Source organism: Portunus trituberculatus, chromosome 31 (assembly GCF_017591435.1).
Source record: "Portunus trituberculatus isolate SZX2019 chromosome 31, ASM1759143v1, whole genome shotgun sequence".
Taxonomy (NCBI): domain Eukaryota; kingdom Metazoa; phylum Arthropoda; class Malacostraca; order Decapoda; family Portunidae; genus Portunus; species Portunus trituberculatus.
In genome coordinates this window covers 961,622-985,065 of record NC_059285.1, presented here as the reverse complement: position 1 = coordinate 985,065, position 23,444 = coordinate 961,622, and the positions used below count along the sequence as shown (strand labels likewise).

The following is a 23,444-nucleotide window of genomic DNA, read 5'->3' as shown; positions in this document are numbered from 1 at the left end:
GATGTCTGAGAGATGTTAAAAAATATAGTTTCCCGCAAAGATGTGTTGAGACGTGGAACAGTTTGAGTGAGGAAGTGGTGTCAGCAACAAGTGTGCATTGTTTTAAAGAAAAATTGGATAAGTGTAGATATGGAGCATAAAGCCCAGGCCCTGTAAAACTACAACTAGGTAAATACACACACACAGCTTTCTTGTCTTCTTCCTTTGCTGATTCATACATGCAGTCCAATGATGTGAAAGACAAATACAAGCTTAGGACAAGTCATTCACTGACGCTGATGTAGGCCTACCAACAACCTTGATAGACAATGTAATGCAATGAAAACTGACAAGCCTCAGCGTCACACCTCCACTACTTTCAAACTTTTACTTGAAATTACAGGAGTTTTCCTGTACGTGGTGTGTTTACAGTCCTACTGACAGATTAATATAACTTTATAGTATAATAAATGTTTGTGTGTAAGTGTGTGTGTGTTAGGAAATAAGGATCATGTTCAACAGTTTTTCACATTTATTCCGATCACGTTGCTTGCTGGGAAGCACAACCTGTCAATACTGAGGGGCATGTACACTAATGCTTGTGTACACCTTGAAGTGACTATGCACCAATGACTTGCTATGAGCACAACTGAACAATTGTGTGCACATCATGATGCAGGTGTACCACAGCAAAGTGAGTGCACCTGTATCTGGACACACTGGGCACCAGTCTGTGCACACCAAGATCAGCAAAAGGAGACGGGGGAGGAGTTGAAAATGTACAAAATGTAAAGTATACATGAAAGGGAAGGATACACCTGTACATAATAATGGATAAAAAGGTACCTATACATAAGTATTCATAATTGTATGCTTCAAGGAAACATCTGTACAAATGATAATGCTGCATACCTAGTCTTAATGGTCAACTGAATGTACATATATGTAACGAAAAGTATCAGCTGTTTGGGTGCAATCTTGTACAGCAATTACACACACACGCAGCACACAGCACTGCGTGGTCACACCCTCCCCTTCAGTGCCCACTGTATAGAGGTGACTAGCAAAACAATATTAATCATCTGGGATCCTTCAACTGATACAGCATAATAATCTGATGGATCTTGGATAACAAGTGGATAAGAGAATAAAAATATACAATATATGTAAATAAAATAATGCATAGGGTTGAATATGCACTAACATAGGTAGAGATGCCTCTGCTAGATATAACGAAGATTATTCTGGTATCATAAATATCTTTATAATATATATATATATATATATATATATATATATATATATATATATATATATATATATATATATATATATATATATATAACATCAACATGAACTATTGGGATGTAAAATACTATCAATGTCAACAAGGTCAAATCAACTTTTTTTTCCAACAAGACATTTACAAGACACTAACCCCAACATAGCTGGTGTGCTGCAGCACCGGCAACACAGGTGGTTGCAACATGTGCACAACAGTTTGTCTTCACTCACACTGATGGGTGACCTATAGCTTGACTCTCACCACTACCCAATAACTGCCATAACACTGCTTCTATATACATGTTGCCAACTCTTTCATTAGTCTAGCCAAGGAAGGGAGGAAAGAGGGAGGGAACTGTTCCACTATCATGACCTCTGGTAACCTAGCCACAGGTCAGACCTGCTGAGATCCTGGTTAGGCACTTCACAGGTCACTGAGGGAATGAATAAGGAAGATGAGGACAAAGGATAAAACCTGAAAAAATACATATTAAAAATCTTGTATCTTGAGGCCAGAGGGAAAGTGGTGTTCACAAACTCACCTACAGAGTTCTGGTGATTATAAAACACTTTCCAAGACACATACTACATGTGTAAATTGGAAATCATTCATAATATTATTCTAATGGTGAGTCTATGGAAAAATCTATGTAAATGGAGTAAAGCCTATGAGGATTTTGTTAATCACATGCAACAATACATATGCATTTTCAGAGCACTTTTGGCTATGGGAATTTTTCATCCCAGACTTGCTTTAGAAAGTCATGCAACAAACTCTCCCTCAGTTGTGAGGCATTGCACTCCCTGAATGACTTAGGGACATGCACACACAGATACATGTCGCCACCACCATCACACACAAATACTTGAGATTGGTAGTATAAAAGATGCATAAAAAAGTGAGTCAGGTACTTTTCTTTCCCTGAAAGGGCCACCTGACAAGAGACAGTGGCACAAGTGAGCTGAGGTGTAGCACAGAGGCAGAGTGGCTGTGACGGAAGCTTGGTGGTTGTCATGCATATCAAGAGGAGTGTATTGATTGTAGTAGCAAGTTTGAAGTCCACATGAATTTCAGTCCTGATCCCAAACTATGTAATTCTGTACTTGGCAGTAGAGACTTGGAAGCCAATATATATTAATGGAAATTTGTGAACTAAAGAGACCACCAGACACTCTCTCAATTAAAGAAATGCTGTGCACCATGATTGTCCTGGTTTGTGCCTCACACTGCTTTATCCTCTGCCTCTAGGTCTGAATGGTGGTGGTGGTGGTGGGGTGGGAATGGTTGATGTCGGTGGTGGCAGTGGTGGTGGTAATGAAGTAGTAGTAGTAGTAGTAGTAGTAGTAGCAGTAGCAGTAGCAGTAGTAGTAGCAGTAGTAGCAGTAGTAGTAGTAGTAGCAGTAGTAGTAGTAGTAGTAGTAGTAGTAGTAGTAGCAGTAGCAGTAGCAGTAGTAGTGGTAGTAGTAGCAGCAGCAGCAGCAGTTATATAGGTACTCCCCACCGTACGTTTCACCGTTATGCAATACGTTTCACTTTTACAAATGTTTTTCTCTGTTCCTCTTGCCTGTTGTACGACTGATTATCCTTTGTTTTTATGATAGCTGGATTGCGCACTCACTTTGCAGGCAAGTATAGCTGCATTTGTCATAGTAATTAAGATGGTAATAATGACAATAGTAATAACAATAGCAACAGTAATAATAATAACAATAATAATAATAATAATAATAATAATAATAATAATAAAGAGAATGAAATCATACACAGTCACAATGTCCCTTAGTTTCAAAGGAGTCCTCCAGCCTCAGGGGAAACATATGTATGGACTCCACATTACTGTGAGACTAATTACTAAAATGATTCTTGTTCGTTTTATATTACTGATTCATTCTTGTAATGAGTTTATTTATATAACATCTTTTATTACTCTAGTCAGCAACTCTATCTAAATATATTTCATGGTTTTTATGGGCTTTAGGGGACACACAAATCACATACATGTACCTTGGAATGTCTTGGAATGCATTCCTAATTTTTTGTATTCAATCTTAAGTTTGTTAAATGAATATTTGCTCTATGATTGCATTTTCAGGAACATATAACCTGTAGTAGTAGTAGTAGTAGTAGTAGTAGTAGTAGTAGTAGTAGTAGTAGTAGTAGTAGTAGTAGTAGTAGTAGTAGTAGTAGTCACACAATGGTAACTATGAAAGAAAAAAAAAATTATCAGCAATAAGAGTCAAGAGGGTGTAGGTACGTATGCAGGGTCGAGTGCTTTCCTTCCCCAAGTGTGGTGTAGTGATCACACAAACTGACTGATAAATACGAAACAACCTCCCACTGTCTAGAGTGAATCAATTCTGGACTATGCAAACTTTCTCTACCATAAAAAAAAGTAACATTATTATGACAATGAAATGAAATAAAACATTAACATTTAGCTACAACACTTTGTCTAGTGATTCATGAAATTTCTATAATAAAAATACATCAAAAGAGACATGAACCAACTCACTGTGTTTTGAGTGCACATTGAGTTATGCAGAAGGCAAAGTGGTAAGTTTGTCAACACACATGGAATGCCACTAAACACTATAGTGAAGGATGCTGTGTATAGGAGTGGATATACATATCTACCAAAGAGACAGTGTTTTGGTTGGTGTTGAGTGTTGCATGGTGCGTCAGGGTGGGGGTGATGGCCTGGCTTGGTGGGGCATGCAAGGGAGGGTGGGGTACACCTGACAATTGACCAGGTACATCGTGTTATTACTGTGACTTGTCTATCACCTCACTAAAAGAATGAGATGGATACATACATGAATGGCTTCTGCACACTAACAAAAATTATATACAATAAAAATGGCAACTTCCTAACAATCATATCATTATCCCAGAATTAAACTTCAAGGATTTTTTCTAGTGTACTACTACATACCATCAGTCCCTCCAGCCTTTGTCTCCAGCATGAATTACTCACACAAGCCACATCCGGCTGGCTTGCTGTCTAGGAATGACTGCAACTAAATAAACACTTTTGTAATTCCACTCTACCATGGTAAGTTTATACACTCACAAACCTTGTAAACAACCCTTCCCACCCCATCCGATTAACCTTCAACTCTTCAATAAATAAATTATTCCTACTTCAGTGAAACCATTTTCAGTTCACTTCAGTACAATACTTCTTTTGTCTGCTCCTCACGAACTCAACCTCTACCGTCTCATTTTACATGAATTACTCTCAAATGTTTGTACTTGTTCTTAATTGTTACAAGCCAATCTTTTCAATTTATATGAAGTCCTATTCTTCAATACTTCAAAAGCCAAACCAACAAAGTTAACCATACACATCACCAGTCAAACATAACTTAATGCTCTATCCATTTGTCTGCCAGCAAAGGAAGCACCAAGGCTTCTCCACCCTTCAGTTATGAGTGTCTCTGAAAATAAGGCAAAGCCCTGATAGGAAGCACAAGGAGATCTGTAGAGCACCTGGCTGGCCAAGAGGAAGCTCTTATTATTGTTGTCACTGTATCGGCTATTTTCACTGACGGTCACATGGCACCTCACTGCCCAACTAAACCTGTATATAACTCGCTCTTCCCAGCACAATGGGAATGAGGGGTAACTACCATGTGTGGGGTTCACGTCCTGCTACCTCTTGTGCCAGAATGGGAGAGAGGGTTGAAATAAATGCATCTGTTGGATTTGGCACAAACTGGGAAGCATCATTGCATATTCTGTCCTTCAATGTTGCCTTTTGTCTACTTAAAATGTAAGAAATTGTGTCTTCATATGATATCCAGAGAACACCTCAACTTTGTTTCAAATAAATATTTCCTGGAGGGTGCCTCAGCACAGCACCAATAATGCCATGCCACATAACATCTGGGTCTGTTATCCTCCGATTATTGCTTCCATTATGGCATGTGCATACACACACACACACACACACACACACACACACACACACACACACACACACACACACACACACACACACACACACACACAGGCACAAACAAGACGCACATAATTAATGCTATATCACACTCGTAAGACCTCCGGGTTACTACATCACAGTGCATGGGTACATTTTGGGAACAGCGACAGCTGAACACCAGAATATATCTTCAACACCCAAACACAGCACGGGAACCAAATCTCTCCATAGCTCTTGAGATTCTGAAATGAGTCTTCCAACACTGCCTGAGGCTTCTGGTGGCCCTGCATGTTCCCAGGGGAGGGGCCGTACTTCCATGAGTGTCCGGCAGTGGCTCTGCACACCAACCACACTGCTTGTCATCTGTCACCAGGCAAGTTTCATCAGACATTCAAAATTCATAATTTCACCTACATGACATTAAAGTAACATAACAATCATTTAAGGAACATAAGGAATATATGTACACAGTATGCAAAACTTTAAACAAGCTACACATCTTGAAAAGAACTTTGGATGTCCTGAGCTGGAATCAATTTACAGAAAATTATCATTGTGGAAATTAAGATATCAGTACAAGATATGAGGCAATCATCAGTCTTCACTCTCTTCAAATCTCACACCAGCAACAGTTCAATAAAGAATAAAAGAGGTGGAAGATGACTAGATCTACTGAACTCTAAAAAGAAAGGAAGCCAGCAACAGAAACCACTGCCACTAAGCCGCATCGTGACAGGCCCTGGCAGCCTTACCCTTCACAGGTCAGTGAGGCGGTCCAGGGTAGAGATACATGCCCATTTCCCAATCAGCTTCTCACGACGGTCAATCTTCTTCACCTTGTAAGTGCTGGAGGGACCCCCGAGGAACTCTAGCTCGTAGCGGCCGCCATCAGTGAGTGCTTGACGCATTGCTTTGACTGCTGGGTAGCCAAGCCCACGAGTCTCAATCTCCAAAGTTGATGAAGCCATTTTGTCCCGCATCGTCTGAAGAAGCAGCAGGTGATGTGGTAGATGCCACAGGATGAGTGACAGAAACAAGTGGGAATGTCAAGACATGCAGAAGGACATTGCATGGTTGACAGAATAAGAATAAAGAGTTCAGTGAGATCCAGTAAAGCTTCTATTCAGTGTTTAAGACAATCTGTTCCTGCATTTCATGGATTCATATATTCAAAAAACAATGGAAACCCACTCTTGCTTAAATACTGACAAAATTAAGTCAATTATATAAAGTTAATATCTTCAAAAACCAAAGTTTGCAACATAATACATATCACCACTGTGCTCACTAAATGAACAAAACATTGTTACCTTGCCACAAGTATACCAGAATATGAGCCATGTCAGCCTCACCTTGCCAAACACAGCAGCCTGGGTGGGGGACAGCTTGAGGTTAGCCAGGGAGAGGAGGGTGAGGTGGTGCAGATTTGTAGTGAGGGCAGCAAGCAGTGAGTGCTCCAGCCCAGGTGTCCCACTTGACTCCCTTACCTCAACACCACTCAGGAACACCTCACGTAGCTGACTGCCACGCAGGTGCTTCCCTGCTGCTCTCATCACCTGCCAACCAGATAGTATTAATTACAAAATGTATTGTGCACAAGTTAACATAAAAAGGGAACATAACAGAGAACACTGTATGGCAACATGATTGGCCAGGGGCTCACATGCAAGACACATCCACCCAAACATAATGGCACTCTGCTCATAATTAGAAGCAATGCGGTGAATCAAACAAGAAAAATCCTAAATCAGTACCACAACCAAGACACAAACATTGATATCATCCTTACTAGAAAGTAGAAAAAAGCACAAGTAAGAAAATGTAGCCAAGGAGACACTGAGTATGGTGATGGCATGACATGTTTCTCACCTTGTCACAGTTGTATTGTATTGTGCACAAGTTAACATAAAAAGGGAACATAACAGAGAACACTGTATGGCAACATGATTGGCCAGGGGCTCACATGCAAGACACATCCACCCAAACATAATGGCACTCTGCTCATAATTAGAAGCAATGCGGTGAATCAAACAAGAAAAATCCTAAATCAGTACCACAACCAAGACACAAACATTGATATCATCCTTACTAGAAAGTAGAAAAAAGCACAAGTAAGAAAATGTAGCCAAGGAGACACTGAATATGGTGATGGCATGACATGTTTCTCACCTTGTCACAGTTGTCAAGAGAGAACACCCAGCCCGACAGTGTTAGGCGGCGCAGGAATGGGAAGGTGCTGGACATGAGGGAGAAGAGGCGATGAGTGGTGGTGTCATCTATAACATCAGAGCCAAGACTAGAGGCAAGCGACACATCCACCAGCTTGGGGAAGTGACGCAACAGAAACAGAAGCTGTGGGCCTCGCAACACCACCTTGTTGTTGAGGGTCACCTGAGGAAGAAAAAAAAAAACAATCAAGCTGTGTGTTGCATCAGGTTGTTGTGGCTGTTCCTCTACACCTCATCCTTAGCCCCAGCAGATTCCCTATACTCCTGTCAGTCACTCAACACCTCATCCTTTGCACCAGCATATTCCCTATACTCCTGTCAGTCACTCAACACCTCATCCTTGGCACCAGCAGATTCCCTATACTCCTGTCAGTCACTCAACACTTCATCCTTGGCACCAGCAGATCCCTTGTCCCCATGTCTGTCACCCAAGCACCTCATACTTACTTCAAAGTTATCTAGGTTGAGAAATGCCAGGGTGTTATTGTGCAGTGGTGGAACACCTTCCTGCAGTGCTGAGAGGAGATCATCCTGGCGGGAGAGCCGAGCTAGCACCCCTTCATGAACTGTCACCATCACCCTGCAGCTCCCAAGGTCAATGTGCTGCAGCTCAGTCACTGCCAGGAACTGTGTCACCTCTCGTACAGACCGCTCACTCTGAAAAGCGTGGGAAGAGGCGTCCAAGTAACATGGGAGTGTAGACATGTCATGAGTAGATGTGGGTGATGGATGGAAGGCTTAGTACTAAAAGGAAAGCATGATGGCTAGAGAACTATAGCACTTGCATTAAGTGATGAAGTAACAGGTACCAAATGTCATTAGCTTTAGAAGAATTATATTCTTTTCCAAATTGAAGTGCCTTTATATTTCCACCAGTACAGTCTATAACTTGATGCAACCTGACTTACCTCAACTTGTATAGTCCAGCCATTGAGGACTAGGAACCTCAGTGATTTGTTCTTGGCCAGGGCAGTGAGGGTAACCTGTAAAGCAGCATCTCCCAGCAGGATATGAGGAGAGGTGAGGTCCAGGAGCTGCAGACTGGTGTTCTCCTAGTGAGGGAATAAAACATGACATGAGTTTGAGATCTGGAACAGATGACAAGAATGAGCAAACTGATTGAACAATTCATAGCATAACAAAAACAACTGTCCTCTAACATAAAAAAAAAAAAAAAAAAAAAGAGAAATAGAAGGAAAAAGTTTAATGAAAAATTACGAATGGTCAGAATTAGCTTGTGATGGGGGTGACAGGGCTAAGAGTATGAATGTGTGGTGCTTAATCTGGGATTCCTCAAGTTAGATTCCTGGCCTGATGTATTGATAGGTAGTTAAATAACTGTGTAACAATTATCCAAGCCTTAGTCCTCTCATCTCCTGGTATATGGGACCACATCGTGAAATGCCTGCACTATTTCAAGTCTCTACACTCTAAGGCCACATTTTAGAGACAGATTAACAAGAGTTCTACACTAATAAAAGGGAAAATAGTCTTCAAAACCAAGCTAATCATCTCTGTGGCCTTTCAAAATAGTCAAGTTGAGAAAGCAAAGCATTTCTGAATGTGGATCATAGACAGACAGAAGTTGTCCAGTAATCCAAGTCCTAATGCTCCTGTCCTCTGCACTGACCTGGAGGGCAATGAGGACAGGGATAATTTCTGCCATCCTGGACAGCCCTTCCATTCTGAGGGAAGAGAGGCAGCGGGTGAAGCGTACCGTTTCCCCCAAGCACACCAAGTCCTCTGCCCCAAGTGTGCATTTACTGATGTTAAGGTGACACACACGCGACACAGGGTTGCGGAATGCCGAGAAGATCTGGAGTTAGGAGAGAGGAACGCATGAGGAGTAAAGCTGTCACATTAATTATTGGGAATACAAATATGGTATACAATTGACTGCCATCAAGATTATACATGTACTTAAAATTTGTCTTGTAAAAGAAATCTCTATTTATACAGCCTTATTGTGTGTGTGTGTGTGTGTGTGTGTGTGTGTGTGTGTGTGTGTGTGTGTGTGTGTGTGTGTGTGTGTGTGTGTGTTTGATCTGCTGCAGTCTCTGACGAGACAGCCAGACGTTACCCTACGGAACGAGCTCAGAGCTCATTATTTCCGATCTTCGGATAGGCCTGAGACCAGGCACACACCACACACTGGGACAATAAGGTCACAACTCCTCAATTTACATCCCGTACCTACTCACTGCTAAGTGAACATGGGCTACACGTGAAAGGAGACACACCCAAATATCTCCACCCGGCCGGGGAATCAAACCCCGGTCCTCTGGCTTGTGAAGCCAGCGCTCTAACCACTGAGCTACCGGGCGTGTGTATGTGTGTGTGTGCACATCCAGTCTTCGCAGGCAATGCACCATCTGTTCTAAATAACAGCAGACTGACAGGACATAAGTTTCTGCCAGCACAATAACACCTGTACCTCATGGAAGCCATTGGCGTGAATAGAGGGGCTGCAGGTGGGTGGCGGGAAGGAGGTGCGCTGGAGTAGGGTTGAATCTGAGTTGCGTTTATCTGCCGAAATGGAGTGCAGCCTTCCTCTCCGGGGCAGTGACTGGTAGAAGGAGCGTGGCAGAGAATTGAAGACAGAGCGGGTGTTGCCCTGTGCATCAGTGAAATTCCAGAAGGAGAGAGGGGCTGGAGCTGGGTCTTCACGGGTTGGGGAGGGAGTGCTGGCCCCCGTCCCTGTGCAACGCTCCTCCACCTGCAGACACAAGGAAACCAGTAACAAACATGTACTATTTGTAAGAATATTACCTACTATAAGAAATGCTTGGGGAAAAAAAAGAAAAACCAGCGCAACCTCACATCTAGCGTTTTCTAATCTCGCAACTTTCCATCTAGTGATAAATTAAAAACTTTCCAACATCCTACAACTAGCAGGACAGTTCTGCATCTTGCAGTCAGAATTGTACACATCCAGATTCTTGCTTAGCAGCTGCCATCTTGAATCTGTAGCCAAGTGTGTTCACAAACCACAGCTCCCTGCCTCCCCTCCACACCAGATCGTGTCTGGTGGTATCAGGCAAGTACTATCAGGAAAGCTCAGAAGTGCTAAAAGCCTTATTGATGAAATTACAAAACAATAGATACATTATGTATTTCACTAGTGTTAAGCCCCAGGTGAAGTAAAGATTTCCCATTAAACACTCCCACTCTCTCCCTCCACCACTTTCTCTACAAAGCTCTCTCTCTCTCTCTCTCATAATAATGATAATAATAACTACAGCTGCCACACCCTTGTATTTATTCTTCAACTTGTAACCAAAACTTTTGGCCCAATGAAAGCAAAATTAAGCATGGCATTGGTGAGCTTTTGCTTCCTTTACTTATGTTGATGATTTGTGTAGTTATGATTAACTGTCTCGAGATAAGAGTACAAAAGTATGGCAAAACTTAAATGAACTTTCAGGAGACAAAAGTCTCTTGTTGATTTTTGCCAATTAAAAGTTTGTCCCAAATCTCGTGATTAAGAATCTGGCATGATATTTTCCGACTACTGTATTTGCCAGATGTGAGGTTGTACTGTCATGAATTAATCTGACAGCATCAATTTGAATAGTAATCTTTAGGTAAAAAAAAAGGTTGACAGTCAGCCAGTTTTGCATTTTCATCAATCAGGCTTACACCAGCTTACTTTTCTCAATAGTACCTCCATGCATCCTGGCAGTGGCTCTCTGTCACCTGCTGAATTATATCAATTAATATTATGAAGAAGCTAATACAAAGTAAGAGAAAAATGGTCATCATTCTAAAGAAATAAACATTGAGAAAACTAATTTTGCAGACCCATCTACATTTGTTTTGAAAAGTGTACTGGTTGATAACATGGCTGTTGCTCTCTCTCTCTCTATCCTCTTATCATTCTTATCACTTGTAATCAGCAAATAACTTCTGTTTTGCACTCAAGACCACAATGAAACCCTTGCTGGTGAGGCTCCCTGGCTCACCACCCACCACTCACCGGAGTGCCAGAGCTGAGGGAGCCCGCCAGGTTGAGGGACATGAGAGGATTGGTCTCCACGAGGCGTGCCACAGCCTGCAGCCCCTCCAGCCCACAGGCTAGGTGAGGCAGGTGTAGCACCCTCACATGAGGTGCCTCCTGCAGCACTTCACATAGCTGCATCACCTGTCAAAATAACACCAGCATCACCAACACCACAAAGGCAATGAAAGAAATAGATAGAGTAACATGATAACTTTATCACAACAACAACTTGACTTGCTCGTGCCCACACTCTTGAATCTTCTTAGCTTTCCACCACCTGGCTGCAACTACAGAGTCACTCTTAAACTAAATCCATCTCTGCTGTATACCTCTCAATTCCTCTAACTATAGGAAATTCTCTGACAACTTAATATCCAAAGTGGAGCACATTCTGACTCTTTCCTTTTGGAAAAATCTCTATTCTCAGATACTTCTATGTTCAACCACAATCTTTGGTTTTCCCTTCCCTTCAGTAAATATCCTACTGAACTAACATTTAACTTTGCTATCCTTCATGACCTAGAGGAACTGATGCAACACCCTACTCATATTCCTGACTGTCTTGGAGATATGCCACACATTCATGACCTTTTCCTTACCTCTAATATCCTTCTGCTCATATTGTTACCCCATCTTCTCTGCTGATCACAATCTCATACCTGTATCTCATCACACTAAGACCCCTTTCACATGGCATGGGGAATGCCTGCACTTAACTAATTACTGATGTTTTCAATCAACCTTTAACATGGCATGGCATGTAATTGGAGTTGTGGCCTTGCTTTCCCAGTGTGTGGTGTGGTCTCAGTCCTACCCGAAGATCGGTCTTCTAACCTCGCTCCGCAATGGGGAAGGCTGGTGGGTGACCAGCAGGCATCTGTGAATACTCCACACTGCCCACCAGCACAGCCCACCACACACTGCCAACTGCCCACCAGCACAGCCCACCACACAATGCCCAATGCCCACCAACACAGCCCACCACACAATGTCCACTGCCCACTAGCACAGCCCACCTGCACATTGCACACTGCCCACCTGCTGTCCGTCAAGCTCCAGTGCCACCACCAACTTGTTGAGGGACTGGGCCAACTCAGGCAGTGTGTCGCAGATCATTTCCACCACTGGACTCAGGATCTCGGTGGTGGCCTCCTCCAGGGACGTCACCTGGATCTCAAAGGACTCCAGCCGCCTCTTGGTGAGTATCGCCCGCACGTAGGACACCAACCGTGTGACCTGGGACAACACTCCTCTCAGTGCACTGATAGCTCTCCTCAGGGATGAGATATCAGTTCCATTGGAAGGGCATTCTTCTCAATGGGTGTGACATTTCAATCAGCAAGGCAATGCACCAATGTTCATTATTACTTTACTAATGACAGAAAAAAACTATTCTCACTGTAAACCTATATACAATTTCCTCCACTTATGTGTTGTCACTCCACTTAGCGTTGTCAGTGAGAGAATTCCCTGTTGTCACCTGCCTTCTTCATTTCATATTTAAAACAAATTCCAGCAATTCCTGTCACCTTTGCACTTATTTGTACTGCCTGGGGTGTGTCTCAGATACAAGTCAAGTCATAGGGTTTGTTCACAGCAGCAGGTGATTCTCATGCTGGCAAAGCTAAGTGACAAGTGTGGAAGTGGAGGGGACAGTACCTTAAAAATGCTGCAAAATTCACTTGAATCAATGCAATCCAACTCTTAATTCATTCCTCTCTATAGGCATGAAATTCCAACCTCTCACTGAGGCATGATGTCACTCACTAATATTACTCTACACACACATCAAATAAAAATACCAATATAACTCTACACGCATTGGATAAAAATAAGGTAAAACAAATATAATCTCTCACAAAGAGTAGCTCATGCCACAATTACAGGAAGAAACAGGCAACACCAAACACTCCATAATAACTAAAAGGTTCCTCTCCTCACTGTGCAACACGACATCATGACACTGCACTCCCTCCTGCAACACACTACTTATCAAACACACTCACACACTGCCTCATTTCTCAACTTTCCTGCCTCACACTACCCACCTCAGACACACCAAACTCCCCGCCCACAACACAGGTCAGCTTCACGCTCTTGACACTTTCATTGAAGGACATGGAGGTGAAGAAGGACTCTTGTCGATCCCTGGAGGTGCCATCAAAATCCAGCAGGACCTCCACCCCTTCCAGCAGACAGTCCGGAGAGTAAAGGAGTCTCCCCCAGTCCTCCAGCTCAGGGGAGTTGGTTTGTATCACCACATGTTCTCTCCCTGATACGTGTTTGCACACCTGTCCAGATGTAGCAGTGAGAGTGGAAGGAGGAGAGGAAATAAAGAAAAGTGATCAGGTATAGGAGAGAGAAGAGGAAGGAAAGAAAAGGAGGAGAAAGCCAATGAAGAGAATGACATGACAAAAAAGGAGAGGGCAAAGAATGAAAGGAAATGGCAGAGAAACAAAAACGTGTTGAAGGAGAAAGGCAAAAAAGATTGACAAAAGAAAAGGAAAGGAACAAGGTGAAAGAAAGAGAAGTTATTAATCAAGCTATCAAGCAAACTGATCTACAAATAGAGATGAAGAAATAAAGGGGACTACACTATTGCCCACTGTGACATCTCAATTGGAAATTTGTCACTGATCAGCTTCTTTTCTCTATTTTTCTTTTAGCAAAATGTAAAAGGAGAATAATTCATGGAAACAAGTAAAGAAATAATAAAAATAGATAAATAAATAAAATAAATAAATAAATAAACAAGTAAATAAATAAATAAACAGCATAATTATTGTTCTTTAAAAAAGCCACAGAATGTTTTCATGTTCCCCAACATTGTTCATGATGTGAATTGTCACTCTTTTCTTAACAACACTCTTCTCTTATGATCTCAGCAGGCTTAGGATTCTGGGATGTCGTACAAAAGACTTCAAAGCAGCTTGTTGATATCATAAAGTGTCCAGCAAAATTTGGATTTCTTAGAATACATGCAGTGTGTCGAGACACTGAGAGGTCCTGCACACAAAGACCCACAGGAAATAAGCTTTTTTTACTTTTTATTCAATTTTCTTTCTTCAGACAGGCATGTATTAAAAAGATAGTGAGGGTGATTCCCTAAAGAAACGTGTGTGTGTGTGTGTGTGTGTGTGTGTGTGTGTGTGTGTGTGTGTGTGTGTGTGTGTGTGTGTGTGTGTGTGTGTGTGTGTGTGTGTGTGTGTGTGTGTGTGCGCACATCCCTAGCCATGGATTGACAGAACACACAAACAATGAAGACTTAATGTGACACAATTACTTTACCATCTTTTCTCACTACGTACAATTACCACAACAGTCCTCAATCTCCATATAACATTTCGTAGCAACAGTTATATTCATCTTCATATATGTGAAAAAAAAATCCTTAGAAGACAGACAGTCGCTTTCAATTTCAGTCTGCACTCATTCCAGTCACTGAGGGCACAGCGCATCCCACTGGACAAGACAGGATGTGGCAAGTGCCCCCCAAGTGACCAGCACACAAGCCACACAATGCAGCCAGCAGTCATAAGAGCACAGGCAGTCTAGCTTACCTCCACAACATTCTTCTGGTACATGCCTGTTGCACGCTCCTGGCAGGCATAGAGAGGAGGAAAGATGGCTTGTTTATACCTGGTCATGCTTGCCATAACCCCTAGTCATGCTACAGCCCTCATGCTAATTAATTCATCTGCATCTCTAAGCATAGTGGCCTTCATTCTGAAATACTTCTGCTACTCACCACCACTACATTCAAAAGACTCTAATTACAGGTACTAGGCCTTTCAAGGATATTTTTAAGACTCTAGAGACAGATTAACAAAATTTTTGCATTATGAACAAAAGAAACACTCTTAAGAACCTCTTTGGTCTTTGAGAGTAGTGTTTCAAAATATAGGCCAGTGAGTGATCCATAGGGAGGTTGTCAAGTGTGCCTTGTCTCCTCTGTCCCTACCCATCTACTCACACCCTCACACACCACACGGGCAGTCTGGCTCCAGCAAGTTATCACCGACACAACTGCCTTGGATGACATGTTGATCTCGGTATTGAAGAATCTGCACTAAACTGATATTTCTAGCAAGCCACTAAGCAGTGAAAACTTGGTAAGTCTATGAATGATGCAGATTGGGAAACCATTATCTTTTTATTTCTCATCTCTATCAAAATACTGACCGCCATTAGGACTCGGAACATGTCATATTTGTAATCCAGAGTTGGAAAAGTCACCAAATGAATGATAATTTCACAACTTATTCCACTAAGCACTGCAGAAAGCACTCACGCTGCTCATATCATCAACTGCCGACTCTCAACCTGGTAATGCATTTCACAAGACTAAAATAAGGAAAACAGTCCTTCAGCCCTGGCCAAACCTTTCACCATCCTCCCCACTGACCTTACTGTACTCTAACAAAAAAATTTTGTGTAGATTCAATTAAGTACTACTTACTCATCTAATATTGAAGGAACTGGCAGTTGAAAGCTTCAAGCATTACCATAAATGGTGAAATCTGAAAAACCACGTGGTTGTTTTCTGAATATTGACATTCAGATCATGACAGTTTAACCCCTTCAATACTGGGACACATTTTTACCATGAATTTGTGTATGATTAGACCATTTTATTGAGATTAGGAAGGGTCTATGGAGGTCAGAAGATTAATGGCCACATTCTTCACTATTTCAATCCCCCATAAGTTTCTGAAGCTGTATAAAGTCACCATATAATCAAAATGGAAACGCATCATGGTACTCAAGGGGTTAAACATAAATTTTAGCATTTCAGGTCTGGCTTGTGGCTGCTCATATACACTATGCTGGCGATTCCATGAAATTTCACAGCATCTTAGAAACAGAAGAAAACACAGTCAAATAAAATGACCTTTGAGAAATAAACATCTTACTCTGGCTAATACTCACCACTTCCCAAACATACATGAAGCAGGAAAATACTTCAAACCAGAAGAATCTCAGCCAATGCACAAAGCCTGTGAACAGCCAAGAACAGAACACCATACACAAGAAACAAAAGGCCAAGATGAGTTTCAAAGAGGCTGGAAAGTAGAACAAAGCAAGCAGCACATGACAGGGAAAGGGAATAGACAAGTAGCAAGGAAATAAAGACAAGAGAACCAAAGAGAGAGAGAGAGAGTGAGAGATAGAGAAACAGGAAGACAGTCTAAGGCAAAGCACTACACCACACCAGCCAGCTGTCCTCCATCACACTCACCTCCAATACATTCATCTGGTAAATGCCACTCTCTTTCAGGAGGAGGAACAGGATGCGCTGTGGCACACCCATCTGAGACACAATGTTGAAGATGATGTGAGAGTTGCGGCCGAGCAGACCCACCAGATAACGCAGCATCATCAGACCCGAGTTTTGTCTGCCACACAGGGAAGGAGGGAGTGAAAGGCAAGATAAGGCAGGAGAGGGAGGGGGTGAAGGGTAGGGTAGGAGGAGGAATGAGCAAAGGACAAGATAAGGAAGGGAAGGAGTGAAGGGCAACATAAAGAAGGGAAGGAGTGAAGGGCAAGGTAAGGAAGGGAAGGAGTAAGGGGCAAGGTAAGGAAGGAATGGAATAAGGGGCAAGGTAAGGGAGGGAAGGAGTGAAGGGCAGGGCAGGGATTGAAGGGGAAAAACAAGAGGGGATAAAGGGAAGGGGAGAGCAGATAAAGCTTGATTAGATGGTTGTTGATGTGTCTTATCTTGAAATAAAACTGTTTTTACCAAAAATTCTACATGGTCTACTTTAAAATAATATAATATATCAAATCTAACACAGGCCAGCAATCCTACACAGGGTGGCCCAGACAGAGAAAGCACTGCACACTCACTCCCACAAACACAATCATTCACACTCTCAGCCCGTTCAGCTCTTGATGGACAAAAGGGACAGTCTCATGCACCACTGCACTACACACCAGGAACTGAGGCACAGCACAGGTTGTGACATACTTCCACAAGGTCCAGCCACATACACTGGTCTACCATTGTCCTTTCATGACAGTGGTGGGACCTGCACTCAAAAGATCCTTCAAAGCACATTTCTTTCTTACTTGTAAAATTTGGAAATACAGCGTAACAAACCAATCACAGCAGCATTAGGGATCAAAAAAGGATCAATCTCTTTTACACTGCAACCGAGAACAGAAACATCACAGCACCGTCACCTCCTCCAGAACTATGTGGTTGGACCTGCACTCACCTAAGGACAGGCTGAGTAATGTCAAGTTTTTCTGCTATGCTGTCGATCTCCACCTGAAGCAGCGAGGGGTCGTGGATGAGGCCAGAAAGGTAGAATGCTGCAAGAAACTCCAGGAAGGACTTGTGGATTGGTGTGTAGTGGTCCTTCTTGCTCAGTTTGGACATGGAGTGCATCTTAAGGAGGATACCAAGCTCCACCACCTCACCCCCATGTTGACAGCGCGTCTTGAGGTCCTGGCCCGTGAAGTAAGGTGTGTTGCACTTCAGCGCCTCCAGAGCCAGCTTACCAAAGTCCTGAGAAAGTACAGATTGTTGCAGGAAGGACACTCAGATCTTACATGCTTCTTTATGACTGGTATTAAAGGTACATAAAGGCTTAATCGCATTATAGGTACAGCACGCATGCAAATGCGCACACACACACACACACACACACACACACACCTGGTAACTCAGTGGTTAGAGCGCTGGCTTCACAAGCCAGAGGACCGGGGTTCGATTCCCCAGCCGGGTGGAGATATTTGGTTGTGTCTCCTTTCACGTGTAGCCCCTGTTCAACACCTAGCAGTGAGTAGGTACGGGATGTAAATCGAGTTGTGACCTTGTTGTCCTGGTGTGTGGTGTGTGTCTGGTCTCAGGCCTATCCGAAGATCGGAAATAATGAGCTCTGAGCTCGTTCTGTAGGGTAACGTCTGGCTGTCTCGTCAGAGACTGCAGCAGATCAAACAGTGAAACACACACACACACACACACACACACACACACACACACACACACTGCGTAGTGTAGTGGTTAGCATGCTCGACTCACAATCAAGAGGGACGGGTTCAAATCCCAGTAAGCGGCGAGGCAAATGCCTCTTAATGTGTGGCCCCTGTTCACCCAGCAGTAAATAGGTATGGGATGTAATTTGAGGGGTTGTGGGCTCGCTTTCCCGGTGTGTGTTGATGTGGTCTCAGTCCTACCCGAAGATTGGTCTATGAGCTTTGAGCTGGGTGGCCAGCAGGCAACCGAGGTGAATTACACACACACACACACACACACACACACACACACACACACACACACACACACACACACACCGCATAGTGTAGTAGTTAGCACGCTAGGCTCCCAACCAAGAGGGTCCGGGTTCAAGTCCCGGAAAGCAGTGAGGCAAATGGGTAAGCCTCTTAATGTGTAGCCCCTGTTCACCTAGCAGTAAATAGGTACGGGATATAACTCAAGGGGTTGTGGCCTCGCTGTCCCAGTGTGTGGAGTGTGTTGTGGTCTCAGTCCTACCCGAAGATCGGTCTATGAGCTCTGAGCTCGATCCGTAATGGGGAAGACTGGCTGGGTGACCAGCAGACGACTGAGGTGAATTACATACACAAACACAAACACAAACACACACACACACACACACAGAGCTTCAACTTACAGAAAGAAGCTTGTTGTATTTGTCAGGCAGCACATCATAGCACATCGGTTCTCCGCGCCGCAGTAAGTTCTTGCGTATCATGTGCTTCACCAGGGCCATGTACATGTCGGTGAGGCGCGAGGGCAGCTTCCCCCCAAGATCCTCATACAGCACCCCCAATGCCAAGCACATAATAGGGCAGGTTACCAGATCACCATACTTCTCTCGACTCGCTGTGACCAAGGACATGACCTGCAGGGAGAAGATGGCTGGGTGATGACCTAAACAGGTGTGAAGTACAGTTTGTGGGTGACTTCAAGGTGAGGGCTGAGGTGGTTTTGTGTCCTATAATGGCTGGAGATGAGCAACAGAAAGCCAGGAAAGAAGTGCTTGTTAACTATTGACTGTAAGAGGATGGAGCCACAAGAACACAAGACTCAACCAATCTCAAAGGTGCTACATATTGACTGTAAGAGGATGGAGCCACAAGAACACAAGACTCAACCAATCTCAAAGGTGCTACGACAAGTCAGAGATTATGACCCAATGAAAGAACATGAGACTGAGGGGAAAACATAAAAGCACAAAAAAATGCATGACAGAGCAAGTATCAACTCATAACTATACAAGGAAGGAGCCACAACAATAACAAGACCCAGCCAACATTTGAAGCACTGCAATGACTGAGAGATTACAACCTACTGAGAGTAAGACTTGGAAACACATATGAACAGCAGTGAGTGTGACAGTATCCACATTTTCCTATCCTTCACTTCCACATGCATCCTTTGACTTTTTACTTTTTCTTTTCCATCCTTCAGTTAATCCTACATCCTTCCACTTTCTAATCACTCCACTACAACCTACTGAGATTAGGACTTGAAACAGTAATAAACAGAAGCAGTGAGTGTGGCAGATTACTCAATTACTCAATACAAGCAAGGAGCCACAGTAACACAAGGCTTTCTTCTTCCTCTCATCCCTATTCTGTCCAACTCTCTAATGCAAGAGTTAACCAGCACTCTCAATCAGTCACATCTTTCTCTGGTAAACTCTGGAACTCCCTACCTGCTTCTGTATTTCCATCTTCCTACGACTTGGCTTCTTTTAAGAGGGAGGTATCAAGATATTTGTTCCTTAATTTTGGCTAACTTTTAACTTTTCTTTTAAGGAACCAGCAATTAAGTGGGCCCTTTTTTTAATATTTTGTTGCCCTTGGCTGGTTTCTTTCCTGCAAACACACACACACACACACACACACACACACACACACACACACACACACACACACACACACACACACAACCCAACTAACCTCAGAAGTACTGCCAGGTTTGTTGATGGCCTGGAAGTACTTGGTGATGAACTGGTGGGTTTGTTCTGGTGCAAGGCCAGCAATGAGGAGGCGGCGGTGTAGGAGTGCCGGCATTGGCTTGAAGCTGCCTGGCCGGGAGGTGAGTACCACGGTTGCATTGGGAAGCATCTGTCCATCAATGAGCTCCGTGATGTCCCCACTTTCCTCCTCACTGAGCTCATCATATCCCACCAGCAGGAACAAGACCTGAGAGAGAGAGAGAGAGAGAGAGAGAGAGAGAGAGAGAGAGAGAGAGAGAGAGAGAGAGAGAGAGAGAGAGAGAGAGAGAGAGAGAGAGAATTAGGAGGTAGACAGAGGACAGGAGAAGGAAAAAGAATAAAGAAATATGGTTATTCTCAAAACTTCATCAGAGAGAGAGAGAGAGAGAGAGAGAGAGAGAGAGAGAGAGAGAGAGAGAGAGAGAGAGAGAGAGAGAGAGAGAGAGAGAGAGAGAGAGAGAGAGAGAGAGAGAGAGAGAGAGAGAGAGAGAGAGAGAGCTATCCATCTATCTAGCCAATCATGACCTTTACCTTCTCTTCAATCTTCTTGAGGTGGTTCCACAGGGTGTTCATGGCCTCCTTGCTGAGGATGTGGCGGGGCAGCACCTCCTTGCACAAGTGGGAGTAGAGCGACCCACCCCGGAAGTCCCTTAAAGTCACCACGAACACCAGGCTGAGGACGCAACATAGTGGGATAAGCGCTGGTGAGGGTTTAGATGAGGCTTGGCTGGAGGTGGTAATGAGACTTGCTGAGGGGCACATACTGAACCTAAAATCTCCTTGTAAATAAGAGATAGGGAAGGAAGGATACTAGAATGAGTGCTGGTGAGGGCTTAGATGGGGCTTGACTGGAGGTGGTAATGAGATTTGCTGAGAGGCACATACTGAACCTAAAATCTCCATGTAAATAAGAGAAAAGGAAGGAAGGATACTAGAACAAAGAACAAGGACCAGGATACGTACAATGAAACCTGCTAGAAGAAAACCAGGGGAAGGAGCAAGGAAGACCTAGAACCTAGAGACATGTAAAAGGAGGTAGCCTACTCATCGAGTAGTTGAAAAGCATGCACCCAAAACCTCCACATGTAGACAAGAGACAGAGATGGAAGAAACCAGAGAAAAGAACAAATAAGACCTGGAGACAGTGTGTGGAGAGAGGAACCTACAAGGAGAAACATCAAGAGGGGTGGTGATCACTTATGACCAAACAGTGAGTGTGATTTGTAAACCCATCCAGTGAATCCAAAAAATAAATAAATAAATAAATAAATAATAATAAAAATAATAATAATAATAATAATAATAATAATAATTAAATTAATAAAGAAAAAGAAAGAAGGAGAGTGTGGAAAAGATTGGAAACTGCACAAGTGAGGAAGGAAATAAGGACATAACAGTTGGGGGCTGGAAGGAAGCTAAGAGTAGTATCAGGCAGGTGAGTAGAGGGATGTGGAGGGTGGAGGGTGCCTGGGAAGAGCTAGTGGGTGTCAGGAGTAAGATACTGTGTGAGATAAACTGAGTGGGTGAATGTGCATGGGAGAGACTGGGTGGGTGAAAGTGTGTAGGAGAAACTGAACGGGGGAGGTGAATTTGCATGGGAGGAAGGGAGTGGGGATGGAAATGAGGGAGGAGGTGCCTGGGAGGGAGTGGGGATGGAAATGAGGGAGGTGGTGCCTGGGAGTGAGAAAGGGTGACAGTGTGTGGGATGGACGCGGGTGGACGGATGTGCATGGGAGAGACTGGGTGGGTGAAAGTGTGTTGGAGGAACTGAACGGATAGGTGAATTTGCATGGGAGGGAGGGAGGGAGTGGGGTGTGAAATGAGAGGAGATGCCTGGGAGTGAGTGAGGGTGACGGTGTGTGGGATGGACGAGGGAGTAACCGAGGTAGGTGTTGTGGGTACGTAACAGGGAGAGAATGGTGGAGGATGGCTGTCATGTGGGAGGGAAGATAGCAGCGTCACTAGCGTGTTTAGGTGGAGGAAGTGGGATAGAGAGAAAATGGAAGGAATTTGTTATTAGTCCGGTAATTTTCTTAATCATCTTTGTACGTTTTCAAACTCTCCTTACCACCAGAGTTGACGGGATTGAATACTCTGAATGACGTGTGTATATTGCCAGTATACAGAAACGCTTTGCTCTCTCACCGTGACTATTTTCAAAGACCACAGAGATATCAGCTGGGTTCTTAAGCGTGCTTCTCTCTCCACTTTACAAAAACATTCATAAAAATTCATGAAACTTCAACCCAAATCATTTTGCAAGTAGTCTGTGTGCGGAAAAGAAATGTCAGAATGTGGGTTACTGGTAGCTAGATACTAGACGCTTCTGAAGTTCTCTGGTAGGTTACTACGCCACGTTCCATATATCTTGAAAATTGTAACTCAGCATTCCCTGAAAGGTTACAAGAGTAATTTGCGTCATGACCTCTTCAGTCTTCACCGAGGAGAGGCGGATGACCGAGGAGAGGCGGATGAGGAGGAACAAAAGAGAACCACATGCGTCACATCTCACTGTAAAAGATAAATAAACATCCCAGCCTGCAGTGTCAAGTGGCTTACTGCAATGATACATGCTGACCACGCTGAGGACAATGGAGAGAGAGAGAGAGAGAGAGAGAGAGAGAGAGAGAGAGAGAGAGAGAGTTACCGATCACCTTAAGTTTACAGAATGCGATTATTAACAATTTCACCAGTATTAAATGAAAAGAAATCTGCGACTTAAGACGAATAATTTGACGTCACTTACGGCAGCCAGGATCACCTCTACGTTGGACCTCTGGGGCTCCAATGGTCCTCCACTTCATTCAAAAGCCTCTACTTGACGTTACACGGGTTTTGAATGGTGTAATTGTGGCTTTAAATACATATTAAGATTACTACATTTTTAACCACAAAAAAAAAAAAAAAAAAAAAAAAAAAACTGACAACCTCGCTAATCATCTCTATGGTCTTCGAAAATATTCGTGGTGAGAAAGCAAAGCGTTTCAGAATACGGGTACGGAAGAGGCCAACTGGCAAGCACATGAGACTGACTGCTGAGTGG

At 43.3% G+C, this 23,444-nt stretch overlaps 1 protein-coding gene and 1 long non-coding RNA gene across 6 annotated transcripts in view; one reads left to right on the top strand and one right to left on the bottom strand.

Moving 5' to 3' along the window:
* Nucleotides 1–496: 496 nt before the first annotated feature.
* Nucleotides 497–23,444, bottom strand: part of LOC123511477 — a 71,521-nt gene continuing 48,573 nt past the window's right edge. For 4 of the 5 annotated variants that reach the window (XM_045267408.1, XM_045267409.1, XM_045267407.1 and 1 more), the window contains exons 6-22: nucleotides 20,933–21,074; nucleotides 20,364–20,609; nucleotides 19,070–19,300; nucleotides 17,651–17,943; nucleotides 16,672–16,828; nucleotides 14,993–15,031; nucleotides 13,481–13,723; nucleotides 12,471–12,668; nucleotides 11,409–11,573; nucleotides 9,867–10,148; nucleotides 9,063–9,248; nucleotides 8,341–8,484; nucleotides 7,880–8,089; nucleotides 7,374–7,595; nucleotides 6,557–6,760; nucleotides 5,957–6,187; nucleotides 497–5,567 (exon numbers count right to left, since the gene is read on the bottom strand). In XM_045267408.1, the coding sequence (XP_045123343.1) occupies nucleotides 5,960–6,187; nucleotides 6,557–6,760; nucleotides 7,374–7,595; nucleotides 7,880–8,089; nucleotides 8,341–8,484; nucleotides 9,063–9,248; nucleotides 9,867–10,148; nucleotides 11,409–11,573; nucleotides 12,471–12,668; nucleotides 13,481–13,723; nucleotides 14,993–15,031; nucleotides 16,672–16,828; nucleotides 17,651–17,943; nucleotides 19,070–19,300; nucleotides 20,364–20,609; nucleotides 20,933–21,074 (3,190 nt within the window). In that variant the 3' untranslated portion in view covers nucleotides 497–5,567; nucleotides 5,957–5,959. The remainder of the gene's footprint in view (nucleotides 5,568–5,956; nucleotides 6,188–6,556; nucleotides 6,761–7,373; nucleotides 7,596–7,879; nucleotides 8,090–8,340; nucleotides 8,485–9,062; nucleotides 9,249–9,866; nucleotides 10,149–11,408; nucleotides 11,574–12,470; nucleotides 12,669–13,480; nucleotides 13,724–14,992; nucleotides 15,032–16,671; nucleotides 16,829–17,650; nucleotides 17,944–19,069; nucleotides 19,301–20,363; nucleotides 20,610–20,932; nucleotides 21,075–23,444) is intronic. The other variant, XM_045267411.1, reaches the window with a different exon arrangement.
* On the top strand, nucleotides 11,379–13,764 carry LOC123511480. Its single transcript, XR_006676840.1, has 2 exons — nucleotides 11,379–11,510; nucleotides 12,223–13,764. It is a non-coding gene; the product is annotated as an uncharacterized LOC123511480 (long non-coding RNA).